Below are 20,553 nucleotides of genomic sequence, written 5' to 3'. Positions count from 1 at the left end.
TGCCATTATACAATTTACTTTATTCTGATTGGACAACGTCACTTAAAAACTTAATGTTATCCTTCAAAAAACCTCGAAAATGTCAATACGTAAAATAGGACGTCATTACATATAACGAGTTAAGGAAAGGACATTAGAAACTGATTTATGTGTATTTTTAACTAAATAAGTTATGTTGTTTTGTAATTGTAAAAATTGACATATAAATTGATCAATGTATAACAGTCACAAATTTGGTATAAAATCGCTATGCTATGTGATTTTATGCAATTTGTGACTCTTGTACATAATAAATTCATAATAAATGACAAACAGTTCTTATTAAGGTTTTGTACAATTAGGTTTGTGTTTGTGTTTCAGGAGAACACGAAACGGCAGTCAATTCACATGAATGAGACGCCTCGGGGGAGCTGGGCGAGCAGCATCTTCGACTTGAAGCAGTCACAGGCCGACGCTCTTCTGCCCAATCTGTTCGACCGCAAGTCTTCCGAGGAGGTCGACAAACAGAACGAGGATCAGAGGCAGCAGAACAGACAGGATAACATCTTCAGTCTGTTCACAGTGCAGGACGATGTAAGTACAGAACAGACAGGATAACACATTCAGTCTGTTCACCGTGCAGGACGATGTAAGTACAGAACAGACAGGATAACATCTTTAGTCTGTTCACGGTGCAGGATGATGTAAGTACAGAACAGACAGGATAAAATCTTCAATCTGTTCACCGTGCAGGACGATGTAAGTACAGAACAGACATGATAACATCTTCAGTCTGTTCACGGTGCAGGACGATGTATGTAGAGAACAGACAGGATAACATCTTCAGTCTGTTCACGGTGCAGGACGATGTAAGTAGAGAACAGACAGGATAACATCTTCAGTCTGTTCACTGTGCAGGACGATGTAAGTACAGAACAGACATGATAACATCTTCAGTCTGTTCACGGTGCAGGACGATGTAAGTACAGAACAGACAGGATAACATCTTCAGTCTGTTCACGGTGCATGACGATGTAAGTACAGAACAGATGGGATAACATTTTCAGTCTGTTCACGGTGCAGGACGATGTAAGTACAGAACAGACGGGATAACATTTTCAGTCTGTTCACCGTGCAGGACGATGTAAGTAGAGAACAGACGGGTTAACATCTTCAGTCTGTTCACGGTGCAGGACGATGTAAGTACAGAACAGACATGATAACATCTTTAGTCTGTTCACAGTCTGTTCACCGTGCAGGACAATGTAAGTACAGAACAGACATGATAACATCTTCAGTCTGTTCACCGTGCAGGACGATGTAAGTACAGAACAGACATGATAACATCTCCAATCTGTTCATGGTGCAGGACGATGTAAGTACAGAACAGACAGGATAACATCTTCAGTCTGTTCACCGTGCAGGACGATGTAAGTACAGAACAGACAGGCTACATCTTCAGTCTGTTCACCGTGCAGGACGATGTAAGTACAGAACAGACATGCTAAAATCTTCAGTCTGTTCACGGTGCAGGACGATGTAAGTAGAGAACAGACATGCTAACATCTTCAGTCTGTTCACGGTGCAGGACGATGTAAGTAGAGAACAGACAGGATAACATCTTCAGTCTGTTCACTGTGCAGGACGATGTAAGTACAGAACAGACATGATAACATCTTCAGTCTGTTCATGGTGCAGGACGATGTAAGTACAGAACAGACAGGATAACATCTTCAGTCTGTTCACGGTGCAGGACAATGTAAGTACAGAACAGACATGATAACATCTTCAGTCTGTTCACCGTGCAGGACGATGTAAGTACAGAACAGATATGATAACATCTTCAGTCTGTTCACCGTGCAGGACGATGTAAGTACAGAACAGACATGATAACATCTTCAGTCTGTTCATGGTGCAGGACGGTGTAAGTACAGAACAGACATGATAACATCTTCAGTCTGTTCATGGTGCAGGACGATGTAAGTACAGAACAGACATGATAACATCTTCAGTCTGTTCACCGTGCAGGACGATGTAAGTACAGAAGAGACATGCTAACATCTTCAGTCTTCACGGTGCAGAACGATGTATGTATAGAAGTTATTGGCACAGAAATGAGCTAGACGTGAAGATTTTATCCAAGTTGCTATTAGCATAATATTAATAGATGAGAAAATGGGGATTTATTCTGTTGTGTTAATGTTTTGGCATTAATTTTTTATTTAAAAAAAAGGTTTTTGATTAGACTAGATCATTCTATGATTAACATTTAATATATATTTTTGGTGTACATAGGTTTTGGTTTTGGTAATGTTAATGTCCATGGTTGGTGTGGCTTTGATATCTGGGTCAAAACTATGGAGCAGCCAGTGAGTCTTGAAACTTGTGATAATATAAATCTCATACTGTGTTCCTTGAGATGGATTTGTAAGAAATAGTGTTTCCTATCTTTCTGTGTGTTATATTTCATGTTCCAAACATTGCCTTACAGGACGAAGGTGTCGAGAAACGCCCACCAGCTCCCATCCCTGCTGAGCACTTTGGTCACAAAATACTTGTTAAATGTTTACAGCTGTCGTGAGTATTTCCATTCTGCCATTTGCTCATATATCATTTTTATATAGTTGAAAAAAAGAAACGTTTTTTACCAAAAGATATATGTTACTTATAGTAATATAATTTTTTTCATTACTTGACTGTTTTGAGTGCTTTGAGCTTGCAAGTTACAAACTATTGTTAAATTCAGTCTAATTTTATTTCAAAATGACAAATACTATGTTTTAATAAGCTTATTAGTCATGTTTTTGTTGTATTTCAGTCTCGAGATGGAAGTGGAACCAGTGTTTATCTCTATGGCTCTCTATGATGCCAGGGAACGTAAAAAGGTAACTTCTTGATTCACTTTGTAATGTACTAGTTTGTGACATTAATTACATTCCTTTCTAACAGTATTACTGGTGATAAACTGCAATGTAAGAATGCTACAGTAAATATTGTTTAAAACTATTTATTCATGTTTTTAATGTGTTACTTTCTGCTGAATCTCATGTTTTTGAGTTATTTGTGTGTTTTTAATTTTCAGGTGTCTGTTTCTAATTTGTGTTTGTGATTTTCATCTTCTGATTTTCATCTTCTGATTTTCATTTTCTGATTTTCATCTTCTGATATCTGAATCTAGGGCTAGCTTTGGGGGATCAGAACATTTTGCCAAATTATCTCTTAAGTTTCAAAGCAGAAACCCACCATTATATTTTCTGCAAATTATCAATAAATACCTGAATTCAAACGTTTTGCATTTTGTGAGTGTCTGATCTGGCTCTATGAATCAATGTGTTATTTGTAGGGTGGGGGTTTTCAGTGATCTGAATATCATGTGTTTTTATTTTTAGATATCTGAATCTAATGTGGTGGTGTTTTTTGTTTGTTTCTAGATTTTATGTAATATTTGTTTCTAGAATTTAATGTAATATTTGTTTTTTATTTTTAGATATCTGAATCTAATGAGTTGTTTGTGTTTTTTGTTTCTAGATATCGGAGACTTTTCACTTTGACTTGAATTCGGAACACACCAAGCATCTGATTGGAATGCACGTTCCTCATCAAGACATCTCCACTCTGAGTCGGTCGTGTATCTTCAGTTTAACCTACCCATCTCCAGATGTGTTCCTTGTCGTCAGGGTAACTACACTCTCAATCCGATAGCAGTGTGAATCGTTTGTAACTGGACAATGCTGTTTGATAAAAATGTTTAAAATGTAATAAAAATTGTATGTCTTGTTTTCTTTTTAAACCACAGTCACTAATTAAACAAAGTTCTTTGTTAAAAGTTTTTTTTAAATTTACATCTGATAAAGTAAGCTATTTGTTTTTCAGCTAGAGAAGGTTCTGCAACAAGGGGACATAAGTGAGTGTGCAGAACCCTACATGAAGGAAGACAAGGTACACAAGAGATTTGTTTTCTTTAATGTTTTTAGGGCTTTTTTCCCTGTTTTTCTTAAATCAGATTTTCAGTTAATATTTCACCCCAGGATTCTATTCCTCCATTTGATCAAATGATTTAGTAAAATATCTGTTTGTTATTTGATAACATTGAAGTCAGTATAAACAGTGTCTACAGGTATATTAACAACCTACCTGTTTAGTTAGCTGTGGTATAATTTTGCAGGAACGTACACGTTTTGGGTTTTTTACAGAAGTGATATATAAAACATTATGTTTATAGATAGGTGATTATTGTACTGAGTACGATTTATGTCACATTGCCCTGTATTTTGATAACCACCTAGTTGAGATTGTAAAGCTGTGTTTTGTTCTGTGACAGTCTGCCAAAGAGGAGAAGTACCGCGCGAATGCCGTTCAGTTCTGCGAGCGGCTCGGCAAGTACCGCATGCCCTTCGCCTGGACGGCCATTTACCTCATGAACATCGTCACCGGCGGAAACTCTAACAGTCTGGAGAGAGAGGCATCGGTGGAGAAAAACTCTGAGAGTGAGACGTCACGGGCAACCAGTCTGGGTATGATCAATTACAGAATATTACTCTGAGAGTGAGACGTCACGGGCAACCAGTCTGGGTATGATCAGTTACAGAATATTACTCTGAGAGTGAGATATCACGGGCAACCAGTCTGGGTATGATCAATTACAGAATATTACTCTGAGAGTGAGATGTCACGGGCAACCAGTCTGGGTTTATCAATTACAGAATATTACTCTGAGAGTGAGACGTCACGGGCAACCAGTCTGGGTATGATCAGTTACAGAATATTACTCTGAGAGTGAAACGTCACTGGCAACCAGTCTGGGTATGATCAATTGCAGAATATTACTCTGAGAGTGAAACGTCACGGTCAACCAGTCTGGGTATGATCAGTTACAGAATATTACTCTGAGAGTGAGATGTCACGGGCAACCAGTCTGGGTAAGATCAATTACAGAATATTACTCTGAGAGTGAAACGTCACGGGCAACCAGTCTGGGTATGATAAATTACAGAATATTACTCTGAGAGTGAAACATCACGGGCAACCAGTCTGGGTAAGATCAATTACAGAATATTACTCTGAGAGTGAAACGTCACGGGCAACCATTCTGGGTATGATAAATTACAGAATATTACTCTGAGAGTGAAACGTCACGGGCAACCAGTCTGGGTATGATCAATTACAGAATATTACTCTGAGAGTGAAACGTCACGGGCAACCAGTCTGGGTATGATCAATTACATATTATTACTTTCAGCTGCTTGGATCGCTTTAAATGTGTCTTGCCAAAATATGTGAAATTAAGTTATTGAAGCATGTTGCTCTGTCAAAAGAAGGAGGGGCATTGTAGAGAACTGAGTTCAGATTCAATATAACAGTCAAACAGTGGTGAATGTGTTATCATTATCATGTGTTTTAAGAATTGGTGCCAATATCATTTCAGGTATCAGTGGATGTTAATGTTATTAACATAGTTATCTCCCTTTGCCACTTCATTTTTGTTAAATTTACCAGCCTCGGTGATGTTGTGGTTAAGCCATCGGACATAAGGCTGGTAGGTACAGGGTTCACAGCCCGGTACCGGCTCCCACCCAGAGTGAGTTTTAAAGACTCAGTGGGTAGGTATAAGACCACTACACCTTCTCTCTCATAACCACTAACAAATAACAACCAGGACAGCGTGCTTGAACCTTAATTGGATTATAAGCACGAAAATAAGTTGAAATGAAATGTTAAATGTATATATACTACTCAAAAGAATTTAAGGGTCAGATGATATTTTCGACATTATTTTCTGAATGTCAATTATATTAGCTAGACCATAATGTCACGCATGGTATTGTTCCATTTTGACGAAAGTGGGTCTAAGCAACCCATAAATGAATTAAAATCCACTGTCATTGACACTGTCGACTAGTTCTAATGGCGAAAACATTCTTACATTTGCACGTAAATTAGGGCGAAAGCGAAAGGTCTGCTAAGTGCCCATAACTTGCTTTTTCACAAAGCGCTTCATTTGCACGCTTTGCACGTGTATTCCATGTTCCCAATGCTGAATTTCCGTATAATTGGAGCTTGCGTTCGTGTACGGTGCACACTCCAAATTCGACAATGGTACGACTTCAACTGACTATCGAAGATCGAGGAAGGGCTATTGCTTGGCTTCAGGATGGCAATACGCAAAGAAATGTTGCTCTGAGACTTGGTGTCTGTCAGAGTGTCGTTGGCCGACTGTGGCAACTGTACCAAGGAACGAATTCTGTTTGAAATCGTCCACGTTCGGAAAGACCCCGAAGCACTACAAATAGAGAGGACCGCTACATCACCAATATGGCTCTACGTCAACGCACAACCACTGCACGCCGATTACGTGACAATCTGCGGACTGCGACTGGAACTCGAGTGTCTGATCAAACCATACGCAATCGTCTGAGAGCCAATAATCTACGCTGCCGTCGCCAGGCTGTTCGACCACCACTCCTACCACGTCACAGAATGGCCAGACGTCACTGGTGCACGCTTCATCTGCAGTGGCAACGTGTTCAGTGGGGTCGAGTGATGTTCACTGATGAGTCCAGGTTTAGTCTCCAGTTCAACGACGGTCGGGTTCGTGTCTACAGACGTCCTGGGGAGCGCTTCGCTGACGTTAACGTTAGACAACGTCACCGGTTCGGTGGTGGCAGCGTCATGGTGTGGGGCGGCATCTCTATCCACCACAGGACCCCCCTCTATGTGGTGGATGGCAATCTGAATGGAATCCGCTATCTGAATGAGATTATCCGGCTGTTGGTTCTCCCAGGCCTTCAGCAGATTGGCGGCGGGGCAGTTCTGCAGGATGACAATGCCAGACCCCACCACGCCAGGGTGGTAACGGACTTTCTCAGACAACACGGTATCGCCAGGATGGATTGGCCAGCATATTCGCCTGACTTGACCCCAATAGAGAACGCCTGGGACGAATTAGGCAGGAGAGTTCGGGATAACCATACCCCTCCGGCCAACCTTCATGATCTGGGTCAACTTCTTATGGCAGAGTGGCAGGCCATTGCCCAAGAGTTCTTCAGACGTCTGATCAACAGCATGAGGCAACGATGTGTTGAGTGTATTCGCGCCAGGGGTGGATTCACACATTATTAAACGAATGTTCTAATGTGTAAAATCCATGTTTGACAACCTTCAACTTTGACAGCATGTCATGTGACTTTCTTGTATACAGTGATGTTTATGTGTGGTTTTTTGTAAATATGGAACAATAAATAAAAAATTTGGTGTAGTTTACATCATCAATCTAATACACTCTGAAACTTATTTGATTATAAATTTTTGACCCTTAAATTCTTTTGAGTAGTATATTTTGGCATACAGCTGTATTTTATTAGCTGCAGGAAGAATCAATTGATCATCTTATTGCAGTGATATTGTTGAAAACACTTATTACTGATATCAGCATTTTAGATCAACATCATGCAGTTTGTGTTTTTATTTGATATTTCTCTGTTAGCATTGAACTACTTTGATTGTTTGACAGATCGAAGGAGTGGCAACCTGGGAGGTCAGATGCAGGGATTCCGCAGACAGTCGAAGGATGACCTCGCGACAGCTGGCCGACGTGGTTCGGTGGACCGCGGCCGCAGTGGTTACGACAAGAGACGCAGCTGGTCTCCAGACAGCTACGGAGCGAGTCTCGACAACTTCCGACCTGTCACCCTCACAGTGTCGAGCTTCTTCAAACAGGTAATCTTCTCTTATAAAGAATAAGGTTAGCATAGAAAACTGTTTGCTGTGATTTGTCAAAGGTATAACGTGGTTAGTTTTAGAGTCTACCTACAATTTTATGTATGATTATAAAAGTTATAAGAATTGTTCTTGTTTTGTTTTTGTAGGTTGCGAATGTTTGTGGGCAGCCTTGACAATATAAAACTGAAAATATCAATAAATTTTGTGAAAAATATTAATTGTGATCACCATAATCAACTGACAATTTACCATAATTTTTTTTTTTTGCTGCCATGCACAGATTATAAGAAATTGCAAGGAAAAAAGTGAATTCAAGATACCAGGTCATTATATTCTGTATAGTAAAATGCGTACACACAGGTATGTGTGCTCTGCTTGTATACTGTGCCAGCTTAGGATATGAGTATGAATGAAACGTGTTCAGCTCAGATTAAAACACTACACAGTCTGGCTTAGATAACTTCTCACACAAATCTTAATTGGCTTTATATAAAACCAAAGACTGATCAGTAGTCTTGCTAATAGCATACCGTGTTACTCAGTTGCAATTGAATACTATATTGTTTAACTTATAAACAAAGGCGATATTATGCAAATTGAAGCTGACGTAAAAGTTTTAATGTTGATTATATATGGAATAGAATATTCAATATGCTAAACCACGAAAATAAAAACACGAGTTCTCATTTGAGAGTTGCCAAACATTGAAAATAGGAAACCTCTTAGTTTTTAGTCATCAAACCACAAAAAGTTTAGACCACAAACATTTCTGGTTGTATGGTATATATTTTTGTACTGGGGTTAATATCATTCATCCATTCATTCCATTCATTCCATTCATTAATTTTCAGGAAAGTGACAAGCTCAGTGATGATGATCTCTACAAGTTTCTGGCTGACCTTAAACGACCTTCATCTGTCCTTAAGAGGGTTAAATGTATTCCAGGTTGGTCAGATTTAAGCAGAGGTGATGATCTGCTCTTGTGTCGCTTTTTCGAAGTAAAAATGCTAGATATAGGTATTACTTCTCCAGTGGTGGTGTCAGCAATGGCGTAAATATTTTTGTTAAAGTTTTGCATTTATGTCCTAAGACGGTCAATGAAACTTGGTTTAGAGTTGTATGGATGTTCATTACAGTGAACTGAAAACATTTATGGTAGGCGAGACAATTAATTCCACAGAATTCTTGTCATAAAATGGATATAGTTCAGTGGTAGTGTGTAGTCTGGTCTGAGAGGATACAGGTTTGTGCCTCTTAGTTGACCCGCTGAAGTTTTTCTCTGCAACTAGGTGCTTCTCAACTAATCTACATAAAAGACCTTGCCATTAACTGAAAATAATAGTTTGTAGTGATTTCTTATATGTGTGAAACCATGATTTAGTATTGTACCAGGAGCTAAAAGACCTTGCCATTAACTGAAAATAATAGTTTGTAGTGATTTCTTATATGTGTGATACCCTGATTTAGTATTGTACCAGGAGCTAAAAGAAGTACTTTTGATTCTGGTAGTTACTTGGTTTTATTAATTAACTTATTTTTCAGCCACTCTAAAGCTAGACATCTCTCCGTGCCCCGAAGAGCCGAAATACACGTTGACAGCCGAGCTAGCCAAGGTCGACCCATACCCGGACGACAAGGGGAGACCGACCAAGGAAATCACAGAATTTCCTTCCAAGGAAGTCTATATGCCGTACACCTCTTACAAGTATGTGCAGTGCTGTGGTATATTCATGACAAAAATATTAAATTGGAAAGGGTCAAAATGATCATCCATCAGTAGTCCAATGTTTGTGATCTGTTTATAATGATCCAGTTATGCAGATTAATTGGTTTCAAAATGTTTATACGGCTGTTGTTAACTGCAATAGTTACTAACATATCTATTGGAATATTTTGCTGACATTTTAACTTAATAAATTGTTGTTGTTTCTTCTAAAATATAACGCTAGCATCATTGTCTCAGTTGTAGATTTCACTCTTTAGGTTGTACAATACTAAAGATATTGCTGGTATTTGTATAATATAGAATAGAATAATGTTTTGTCTGACATTTGTTGTTTCAGGAATTCACTGTACATTTATCCCAAGTATCTGAACTTCTCCACTCGTCAGGGGTCAGCTCGGAATTTAGCTGTTAAGATTCAGTTCATGGCTGGTGAAGAAGAAATTCATGCTTTGCCGGTAAATAAACTGTTTTGTTTTCACTCTATAGTTGGCATTCTATTCATACTAGGGCATTGTAAACATTTATTTATTTACTTTCATTTCTCAGCAGGTAAACTATAGATAAATGGAACATAAACACTCTATTTTAAAATTAATTGGCGAATTTTATTTTAATGTGGCGAAATAATGCCATGTACTAATTGATATTTTGTTTGTAAATGATTGGGTTTTTGCAATGTTTGAAGTTTAATGGATAATTTGTCAAAATGTTCTGCTCATCCAGCACTAGCTCTGTATTTACAGTAGTATCTTTGCTAAGAAATATTTAATAGATGCATCTCTGTTAAGAAATATTTAGTAGATGTCACCAGAGCAAAGGGAGAGAATGTTGTGGTTTCTGTATGAGTGTCAGTTCATTTATTGTTTATATATGTTACCTCTTTTAAGTGATCTATGGTAAATCTGTGAATGTCGGTTCATTAATTGTTTATTTGTTACATGTTTCAGGTGATATATGGTAAATCTGAGTGTTGGTTCATTTATTGTTTATATATGTTACCTCTTTTAAGTGATCTATGGTAAATCTGTGAATGTCGGTTCATTAATTGTTTATTTGTTACATGTTTCAGGTGATATATGGTAAATCTGAGTGTTGGTTCATTAATTGTTTTATTTGTTACCTCTTTTAGGTGATCTATGGTAAATCTGTGAGTGTCTGTTCATTAATTATTTTATTTGTTACATGTTTCAGGTGATCTATGGTAAATCTGTGAGTGTCGGTTCATATATTGTTTCATGACGTTACATGTTTCAGGTGATCTATGGTAAATCTGTGAGTGTCGGTTCATGTTTTGTTTCATCACGTTACATGTTTCAGGTGATCTATGGTAAATCTGTGAGTGTCGGTTCATGTATTGTTTCATGACGTTACATGTTTCAGGTGGTCTATGGTAAATCTGTGAGTGTCGGTTCATGTATTGAGGTGGTCTATGGTAAATCTGTGAGTGTCGGTTCATGTATTGTTTCATGACGTTACATGTTTCAGATGATCTATGGTAAATCTGTAAGTGGCAGTTCATGTATTGTTTCATGACGTTACATGTTTCAGGTGATCTATGGTAAATCAAGCTGTCCTGAGTTTACAAGAGAAGCGTACTCGGCTGTCACTTACCACAACAAGTAAGATGTTCTGTTGGGTTAAACATTTTACAATATCATTTACTGTTATTACAGTTTAAAAAACCTGTTAAAAACAACTTTTGGTAATATAAAGTTTAAAAGGTAAATATTTCCAATACAGACAACTTATAGAATTTGTTTTTGTCAATTGTGATAATGTTGATTTTACTGGGACAAAACAAAGTTAACTAAATGTTACAAAAGGTCTAAAATTATTATTCTTTAACTAAGAAAATATACATAGTTGTATGTATTATGTTATAAGTTATTTATTAAAATAAAGCTGACATATATCTACTAATTTCTATAGACTGGTCATCTCTATAGATAATATCTCTTAACACTAGTACCATTCCTCTATCAGGTCTCCTGATCTATACGAAGAGGTGAAGGCAAAGCTGCCCGCCAAACTGACGGAGTTCCACCACATCATGTTCACGTTCTACCACATCAGCTGTCAGGTGAAGAAGAACGAACCCACGCCCACGGAGATACCTGTAGGATACACGGTCAGTTCACTGTTCTGTCTACCTTACAGTAAATGAGAGAAGATGTAGTGTTAGCTTGTTTTGAACCTAACAAAGGCTTCTTTGATCACTCTAGTTTGACCCCAAAATTGTTGACCTGGCAGCCCATATGTTTCAAGCACGGTAATATATTTGTTTTCACATTAGGTATGGTTTGTAAAGATGTCTTAGAAATTAATGAGTTGTCAAGTAATACATTAAAAAAAAATATATATTTTTATCAGTCTGATACAAAAATCTAAATAAAAATCCATGTTATTGAAGTGTTACTTGCAAAACATGATTATGTTTATGTGGTTTGTTGTTTTTCCATGGTCTCCACAGTGGCTGCCTCTGATGCGAGATAACCATCTGGTGGTTGGAGAATTCAGTCTTCCCGTCTGTATAGAACGACCCCCTCCACGCTACTCCATGCTGCATCCAGACGTAAGCAGTTAATATTAGTCAGATTAAATTTTAAAACATTTTTCATGTCTAATTTCAATAAGTTAAAATATAGTTGTAAGCTACTTTTAAGTTTGAAATATGCTTTATTCGTTATGTTAATAGTCTTGGCTATTTATCATCAGGCTTTTGCAAACTCTATTGCGTAAAATGTTATATATCTCTTATTTCATATAGACATGATAAATTTATCATCTTAATTATAGTTATTTTAAAAAAGTATAAATGAGTTTTTTATTTAATTTTCTTTTTTAAATTTTGTAGGTGAAACTTCCCAACATGAAATGGGTGGACAATCAGAAAGGTGTGTTCAATGTCGTTGTCAAGGCAGTGTCCTCGGTCCATCCACAGGTAATTCATTTACTTAATTAATATATCCATCCAGGTGGAAACAATCAAGTTAGACATCATTCATCATGAGTATTCAGTTTGCAGGAAATTGCCATTTCATATGAAACCATTATAAATCATCAAAGATATATGTACCTAGAACTTGTGTGAAAGGGTGTATGCTTGTGCTGGATCACTTCTTAGTTTTATGACTTATCACAACATCTGTGTTTCTTTAACTTAACCTTCTGACTACTGCAGGCGAGATATCTCGCCCGATGTCACACCAGTTGACATACTGTACACTGTATACAGTGCATTTCCCAATTCATATTTCCAGTTGTTTTGCACACGACACTCACCTGAAACGTTTTTTTTAAAACAGGAAATGGTTTATTCTACAGCATGATAACTTTTGTTTGTTGTTTTTCTGTGGAAAATAGCTTGGAATTTTTAGTTCAAAAAGTGGTTTTGTGGCAAGTATTTTCGCGTGACAACAATGGCGGCACATCATGGTCATTTTCAGGGATCAATAGCTGATTGTGACAGCTAATTTGATAGTAAATTTAATTGTTTTATCAACAACGAAAATCACCAAATATTGCAATATGAATCGTAGTTCGTTTTTCTTTTTTAAATCTGGTCAGAAAACCACTTTTATCGGGAATAATGGACATAAATACTGGACAGCTGGCCACAAATGTCCGTAAGTAAACGCGTATTTATAAAACATTTAAGTGAATATATGTCGGTAAAAATTATAAACTTGTACCCATTCAACGTAGTTTTTGTCAAAAATTAATCCAGTAGTCTAAAGGTTAAGAAGATAATGTAACATCAGTATTTTTGTCACAGTATGACTTTGGTTTGTCAAAGTATAATAAGAATGCTTAAATCCTAGTGATTTTAGTTGTACATATTTTGACTGAGTTGTCATGATTAGAATATGGTCTTGTTTTCTATATGTAATTTAGTAAACAAATCACATGCTACACATTACTCACCAAGTGTATATTAGTATATAAATAACATAAGAAAGAAAGAGAAATGCACCCAACATATATATGTTTTAATATATAGTTATATTGCATTGGACATACGATTAACAACTATAGAAATAATGAGAATGAAAACCCACTGCTGCCACTCCATAGGTTACTCCTTTCAATTAGCAGCAAGATATCTTTTATATGTTCTATCCCAGATGGAATGGTACATACCACAGCGTTTATTACGCAAGTTATGTAGCACTAGCTGGAATGAGAACACTTTGCACTCGGTTTCAACCTGCCACTTAATAGTAAATAGTAACAACATATGATATAAAACAACACAAATGAACGCCATAGAACTCTTGATGTATTCAATAGACAAAATAAAGTGGTTACCCCCACCACACTCTGAACTCTTGATATATTCAGTAGACAAAATAAAGTGGTTACCCCCACCACACTCTGAAATAGCTATATATATTTATCAAGTTTTATTGTTATTTAGTGTTTTTGTGTTTTGTTATTTGTTTATTTTGATTTGTTTGTACTATTTATTTTGATTTGTTTGTACTATTATTTTGTCTATTTTCACTTGTTTGTACTATTTATTTTGTTTATTTTCACTTGTTTGTACTATTTGTTTTGTTTATTTTCACTTCTTTGTACTATTTGTTTTGTTTATTTTCACTTGTTTGTACTATTTGTTTTGTTTTATGTTCCAGGATGAACACATTGACAGGTTTCTTCACCTGTGTCAAGCGGCCCAGGAGCAGAAACTTCCGCCTCGCATGACGGAGATCAGCTTTGAAACGGAACTCAAACGAAGCATCATGGACATTACACGAGCTAAGGGAGAGAATCTCGTTCAGTTTCTGTCACTGATCCTTGACAAACTGATACTGCTTCTTGTTCGGCCCCCGGTTATTGCTGGCAATATGTGTATGTAACGTAAAACTTCTAACAAATATGGAAATGTACTTAATAGTTGTACTCAAAATATGTCTGTGTATAGACACAGTAATACTTAAGACTCAAACTTGGTGTATGTACAGTAGTACCTCAACCAAATATGTGTAGGTAAATTAATAGTTGTAGTCAAAACATGTGTACTGAAAATAAATCATTATTATTATTATACTTATACTGAAAAAAATGTGTTTATTGTAATAGTTTCATTGAAATATGTATATGTACACATTGTTTCTGCCAAAAAGAAAGTTTTGGGTATGGCGTTATGGAATTGAATGCAACCATAGTCAACAGGGAAGTATGGGGGTCTCTCCCAGAAAGAAAATGGGTTAAGTTTAGGGTTAGAGTTAAGAAATCATACAGTAATGATGAGAGTAATTAATTTTGTCAAAAGTTTAGCTTAAAAAACCCCATCTACAAAACCTTTGGGTATGGCACCATACCCGTTTTATCCTGTGGCAGAAAGCCTGGTACAGTGAAACTCTGACTGAGAAAACGGTTATATTCTACTACCTTTACTGGAAATATCTGTATGAACAGTAACTAACAGTTACTACTTTTACTTGCTGAATGTGTATGTACAGTAATAGGTTTACTGCAAATGTATGTCAGATGTATGTCAGGAAATCTGCCAGATAGTATCACGGGTAAAATTAAGTACCATAAAATATTGGAAATTAATGGATTTTTAAAAATTTTTTTTTAGATAGATGATAGTAAGAGAACTGCTGTTTATAATTAGTGAAAGAGTATGAAATGTAATGTTCAGTTTCAAAACATTTCAAACTGCTAACCACGTCGTAGGGTCATTCTGGTCTGTTTTGTTTCGAAACATTTCAAACTGCTAACCACCTCGTAGGGTCATTCTGGTCTGTTTTGTTTTTATTACATACCCTCAAATTATTTTCTGGCAGAAAGCCTGTTAATAATGTGTTTGATGTATTCCTTGTATCAGGAAATGTGTATGACAACAGAGGTTAAACTTTGTTGACTGCTGATTGCTTCATGATGTTGTGTAAGTGTGTTTATTATGTTTAATCTGTTGCAGTGAACGTGGGTCAGAACACGTTTGAGGCGATCGCGCAGGTTGTACAACAGGTTCACGAACTGTTGGAGGAGAAGAACGATCAGAACGGACGGAACACGTTGCTCGCCTCCTACATCCAGTACAGCTGTTCCCTGGCCCACCCCACTGTCAACAGTCAGAGTATGTATACAGGTTGTTATTTGTTCCATCACTCTTATAACAGCTGTTCCCTGCCCCACCCCGCTGTCAACAGAGTATGTATAAAGGTTGTTATTTGTTCCATCACTCTTATAACAGCTGTTCCCTGCCCCACCCCGCCATCAACAGTCAGAGTATGTATACAGGTTGTTATTTGTTCCATCACTCTTATAGCAGCTGTTCCCTGCCCCACCCCGCCATCAACAGTCAGAGTATGTATACATGTTGTTATTTGTTCTATCACTCTTATAACAGCTGTTCCCTGCCCCACCCCACTGTCAACAGTCAGAGTATGTATATAGGTTGTTATTCGTTCCATCACTCCTATAACAGCTGTTCCCTGCCCCACCCCACTGTCAACAGTCAGAATATGTATACAGGTTGTTATTTCTTCCATCACTCCTTTAACAGCTGTTCCCTGCCCCACCCTGCCATCAACAGTCAGAATATGTATACAGGTTGTTATTCCTTCCATCACTCCTTTAACAGCTGTTCTCTGCCCCACCCCACTGTCAACAGTCAGAGTATGTATACAGGTTGTTATTCGTTGTTATTCGTTCCATCACTCCTATAACAGCTGTTCCCTGCCCCACCCCGCCATCAACAGTCAGAATATGTATACAGGTTGTTATTCGTTCTATCACTCTTATAACAGCTGTTCCCTGCCCCACCCCGCTGTCAACAGTCAGAGTATGTATACAGGTTGTTATTCATTCCATCACTCTTATAACAGCTGTTCCCTGCTCCACCCCGCTGTCAACAGTCAGAGTATGTATACAGGTTGTTATTCATTCTATCACTCTTATAACAGCAAGCCAATGCACCACGACAGGTACATCAAAGGCTGTGGTATGTGCTATCCTGTCTATGGTATGGTGCATATAAAAGATCCCTTGCTGCTAATCGAAAAGAGTAGCCGATGAAGTAGCAACAGTGGGTTTCCTCTCTCAGTATCTGTGTGGTCCTTAACCATATGTCCGATGCCATATAACCATAAATAAAATGTGTTGAGTGCATCGTTAAATAAAACATTTCCTTCTTCCTTCCTTCCTTCTTATAACAGCTGTTCCCTGCCCCACCTCGCCGTCAACAGTCAGAGTATGTATACAGGTTGTTATTCTTTTTAATGAATATAAGTTTTGAAAACAAATGTAAATATTTTTAACTTGGTGTAAATTGTTAATGTTATTGTTTTATTGTTTTCTATTTACAGATTTATCTCCAGTACTGAGCCCGTCTTTGCATTCACAAGGGTACGCAACTCTTGGCCGACCCTCATCTCTGCCAATCAGCAAGCAGGCATACCAGCGCAGCACCAGTAACCCTGACCTTGCTGGCCTCACACCCACATCTCCAGACGCAGAGGTCGCAGGCTTCATTATAGGTTGGTCAGGCCTTGACCTTAAGTTTTTTCAATGGTAGCCCACCGGGCTACCCGGTTATAAATTCTAGTAGCCCTTAGTAAAATTTGGTAGCCCCACAAGTTTAAAAGAAAAGAAAAAAAAGATAGAAAAAAGAAAAATAATTTATTTTTATTTAAACGTTTTAGGGTGGGTTTTTGTAAATCATGACCATTATACTGTGAAATATACACTTATTAAAATTGCATGATAACCCTTAATGAACAATAAAGTTTTTAGTTTAAATCACTGAACAGAATCTGGGGGAAATACTCAAAACTACAACATTAATATGTGACAGAATGAAGTGTCTCATATGTTGCATTATAATATTGCGTAAACCTTCATTATGAGATTAGGCCTAAACAAAATAATAATAATACCTACCTACCTACCCACATTTGAAACTACTGGTCAGAAATGGACAAAACAAATATTTTTAAGGATGGCCTCAAAAGAGGAGTAATTATGGTATATATATATATATATATATATATATATATATATATATATATATATATATATATATATATATATTCAATAGGTGTAATTTTGAAGAATCTTAACAAAACTTGCCTTTATTCCAAAACAATAGCGGTTTTTATTGATGACAATAAACTTGTAAATGCCGTAAGCCAATTATCCCAGACGGGGGATCACCATGTGTGTTTGTGTTATCACGTGACAAGGTCAGTTGTCATTTTGAGCGAGGTTAAACCATAGTAAATGATAAAAGAGATTTCATTAAAATTAATTTGTAAGAAAGATTAATATTTTTAACATTGAAAATATTCGTCAATTTATGCATTTATTTAACATAGTAATAGATATTAATTGTGTAAACAATAATTTGACCATTTGCATAGGTAGCCTAGACGGAAATAAGCCGCTATTGAATTATCGTTTAGTTTAGACTTCAGCTGGCAGCAAATAGTCTTGATCATACAAAGCGTTTGTTATAAATAGGCGTAAAAACAACGGGCGTGTTGTTGATCGTCATAAATGACTACGAATAGTAAACCCATGACCCAAATGAAAATTCCATGACCCGTACTAACCAGGTATATCTGGCCACTGGATTACATCAAATTATTTGTTTTGGTCCGCTATATTTAAAAAACAAAAAATCGTACCATTGGCAAATATACTCCTTTATTTCACTAAATCGTATTGCGCAACTGCCAACTGTTGGTCAGACTAGGGGAGCAATTAACAGTTTCAGCAATTCGAGGCAGTAGAGAGCACGTACATGAAAGGGTGGAATTTCAGACACCGATGACTTAAATGTCTTGCTGATTGTGGAGTAACTGGACATGCCGAAACATTTGGTAGCCCAGCGGACTACCGGGGTTAGACAACTGGTAGTCCGAGTGAGAAATCGGTAGCCAAAACATCCTGGGCTACCGCTAAGGTCGAGCCCTGTTGGTTCTTCAAAATATCACATATTTAGGACATCAGTCAATATTTAGCATGTTTTAATTTCTAAATTTCTGTAGGTTTAGGATGTCAGTCAATATTTAGTGTATTTTATTTCTAAATTTCACGTTTAGGATGTCGGTCAATATTTAGTGTATTTTATTTATAATTTTCACATTTAGGATGTCGGTCAATATTTAGTGTATTTTATTTATAATTTTCACGTTTAGGATATCGGTCAATATTTGGTGTATTTTATTTATAATTTTCACGTTTAGGATGTCGGTCAATATTTAGTGTATTTTATTTATAATGTTCACGTTTAGGACATCGGTGAATATTTAGTGTATTTTATTTCTAATTTTCACGTTTAGGACGTCGGTCAATATTTAGTGTATTTTATTTCTAATTTTCACGTTTAGGACGTCGGTCAATATTTAGTGTATTTTATTTCTAATTTTCACGTTTAGGATGTCGGTCAATATTTAGTGTATTTTATTTCTAAATTTCTTAGTTTAGGACATCAGTCAAATGTTTAATGTGTTTTAATTTGTATATTTCTCATATTTGGGACATCACTCAATATTTAGTGTGTTTTAATTTGTAAATGTCTTGTGTTTAGGAAGTATCAATATTGAGTGTGTTTTAATTTGTAAATATCTTGTGTTTAGGATGTCAGTCAATATTTAGTGTGTTTTAATTTGTAAATGTCTTGTGTTTAGGACGTCAGCTTGACAGGACTGGCAGCATGAAGGGAGATGAGTTTTCTGGTCAGAACTACGCCAAAGTCAGAGGCAAGAAGGTACGAAAATATCATTTGAGAATAAACAGTTAGTTTTTATATGAATGCTGGCAAATGATTTTAAGTAGCACAAATATCTTCTAGAACTCTGGACCTGTAGAATTAGAATTAGGGCTGAACAAGATTAACTACAGTTTGTAGTGATAAAGTGTATCCACAGATGGGTTTGTATAATTTCTGTGTTAAGCACGATGTTCTGCATTTTAAAGTAATTGTTCAATAATAAACCTGTTTTAAGTATAATGTTTAATAATTTTTCACTGTGTGTTTTGTTTGTTTCAGTATATACATGAAGAACTTGCTCTCCAGTGGGTCGTCTCGAGTGGTTCAACACGAGAACTCGCTCTTGGCAAATCCTGGTTCTTCTTTGAGCTGATGGTAATATATAGTTTTATTCTATGTTCTTCGGTGCTTTGTCTTGTGCACTGTCAAGTTATTTATTCCTTGTTTTAAATGATTCGGTGTACTAGCTTTGGGTTTATACTGCCAGAATCCATTCAGTCGGCTTTTATTGCACGGAATGTGTGATTACAAATAATCAGTTTAAGATCTAGATTTCTAATCTGTTAAAAGCACAACCAAAGGATTTCCATGTTTTACATTTATATCGAATGGTAAGTTATAATCACAGCTGAAATAAACCTGATATCTTACTGCATGTTAGTTAATTTGTGATTTATTTCAGATAAAGGCAATGACTCAGTGTTTGAGGTATTTTGTGATGATTTCAGATAAAGGTAATGACTTAGTGTTTGAGTTACTTTGTGATAATTTCAAATAAAAGCAGTGACTCAATGTTTGAAGTATTTGTGATGATTTCAGATAAAGGTAATGACTTAGTGTTTGAGTTACTTTGTGATAATTTCAAATAATAGCAGTGACTCAATGTTTGAGTTACTTTGTGATAATTTCAAATAAAAGCAGTGACTCAATGTTTGAGTTACTTTGTGATAATTTCAAATAAAAGCAGTGACTCAATGTTTGAAGTATTTGTGATGATTTCAGATAAAGGCAATGACTCAATGTTTGAGTTACTTTGTGATAATTTCAAATAAAAGCAGTGACTCAATGTTTGAAGTATTTGTGATGATTTCAGATAAAGGCAATGACTCAATGTTTGAGTTACTTTGTGATAATTTCAAATAAGAGCAGTGACTCAATGTTTGAGTTACTTTGTGATAATTTCAAATAAGAGCAGTGACTCAATGTTTGAGTTACTTTGTGATAATTTCAAATAAAAGCAGTGACTCAATGTTTGAAGTATTTGTGATGATTTCAGATAAAGGCAATGACTCAATGTTTGAGTTACTTTGTGATAATTTCAAATAAAAGCAGTGACTCAATGTTTGAAGTATTTGTGATGATTTCAGATAAAGGTAATGACTTAGTGTTTGAGTTACTTTGT

At 36.5% G+C, this 20,553-nt stretch overlaps 1 protein-coding gene across 5 annotated transcripts in view; it reads left to right on the top strand.

The window, feature by feature from the left end:
* LOC121375683 (dedicator of cytokinesis protein 7-like) overlaps nucleotides 1-20,553 on the top strand; it is an 80,018-nt gene that overhangs the window by 6,302 nt on the left and 53,163 nt on the right. For 3 of the 5 annotated variants that reach the window (XM_041503260.1, XM_041503259.1, XM_041503257.1), the window contains exons 6-24: nucleotides 361-573; nucleotides 2,471-2,556; nucleotides 2,798-2,864; nucleotides 3,508-3,657; nucleotides 3,853-3,918; nucleotides 4,301-4,493; nucleotides 7,490-7,695; nucleotides 8,550-8,643; nucleotides 9,241-9,403; nucleotides 9,762-9,879; nucleotides 10,973-11,043; nucleotides 11,408-11,552; nucleotides 11,895-11,996; nucleotides 12,279-12,365; nucleotides 14,059-14,275; nucleotides 15,354-15,524; nucleotides 16,744-16,914; nucleotides 19,069-19,148; nucleotides 19,431-19,526. In XM_041503260.1, the coding sequence (XP_041359194.1) occupies nucleotides 361-573; nucleotides 2,471-2,556; nucleotides 2,798-2,864; nucleotides 3,508-3,657; nucleotides 3,853-3,918; nucleotides 4,301-4,493; nucleotides 7,490-7,695; nucleotides 8,550-8,643; nucleotides 9,241-9,403; nucleotides 9,762-9,879; nucleotides 10,973-11,043; nucleotides 11,408-11,552; nucleotides 11,895-11,996; nucleotides 12,279-12,365; nucleotides 14,059-14,275; nucleotides 15,354-15,524; nucleotides 16,744-16,914; nucleotides 19,069-19,148; nucleotides 19,431-19,526 (2,496 nt within the window). The remainder of the gene's footprint in view (nucleotides 1-360; nucleotides 574-2,470; nucleotides 2,557-2,797; nucleotides 2,865-3,507; nucleotides 3,658-3,852; nucleotides 3,919-4,300; nucleotides 4,494-7,489; nucleotides 7,696-8,549; nucleotides 8,644-9,240; nucleotides 9,404-9,761; nucleotides 9,880-10,972; nucleotides 11,044-11,407; nucleotides 11,553-11,894; nucleotides 11,997-12,278; nucleotides 12,366-14,058; nucleotides 14,276-15,353; nucleotides 15,525-16,743; nucleotides 16,915-19,068; nucleotides 19,149-19,430; nucleotides 19,527-20,553) is intronic. The other 2 variants (XM_041503261.1, XM_041503258.1) reach the window with 1 other exon arrangement.

The sequence above is a fragment of the Gigantopelta aegis genome, chromosome 6, assembly GCF_016097555.1.
Source record: "Gigantopelta aegis isolate Gae_Host chromosome 6, Gae_host_genome, whole genome shotgun sequence".
NCBI lineage: Eukaryota > Metazoa > Mollusca > Gastropoda > Neomphalida > Peltospiridae > Gigantopelta > Gigantopelta aegis.
This window is presented reverse-complemented; position numbering and strand designations above follow the sequence as displayed.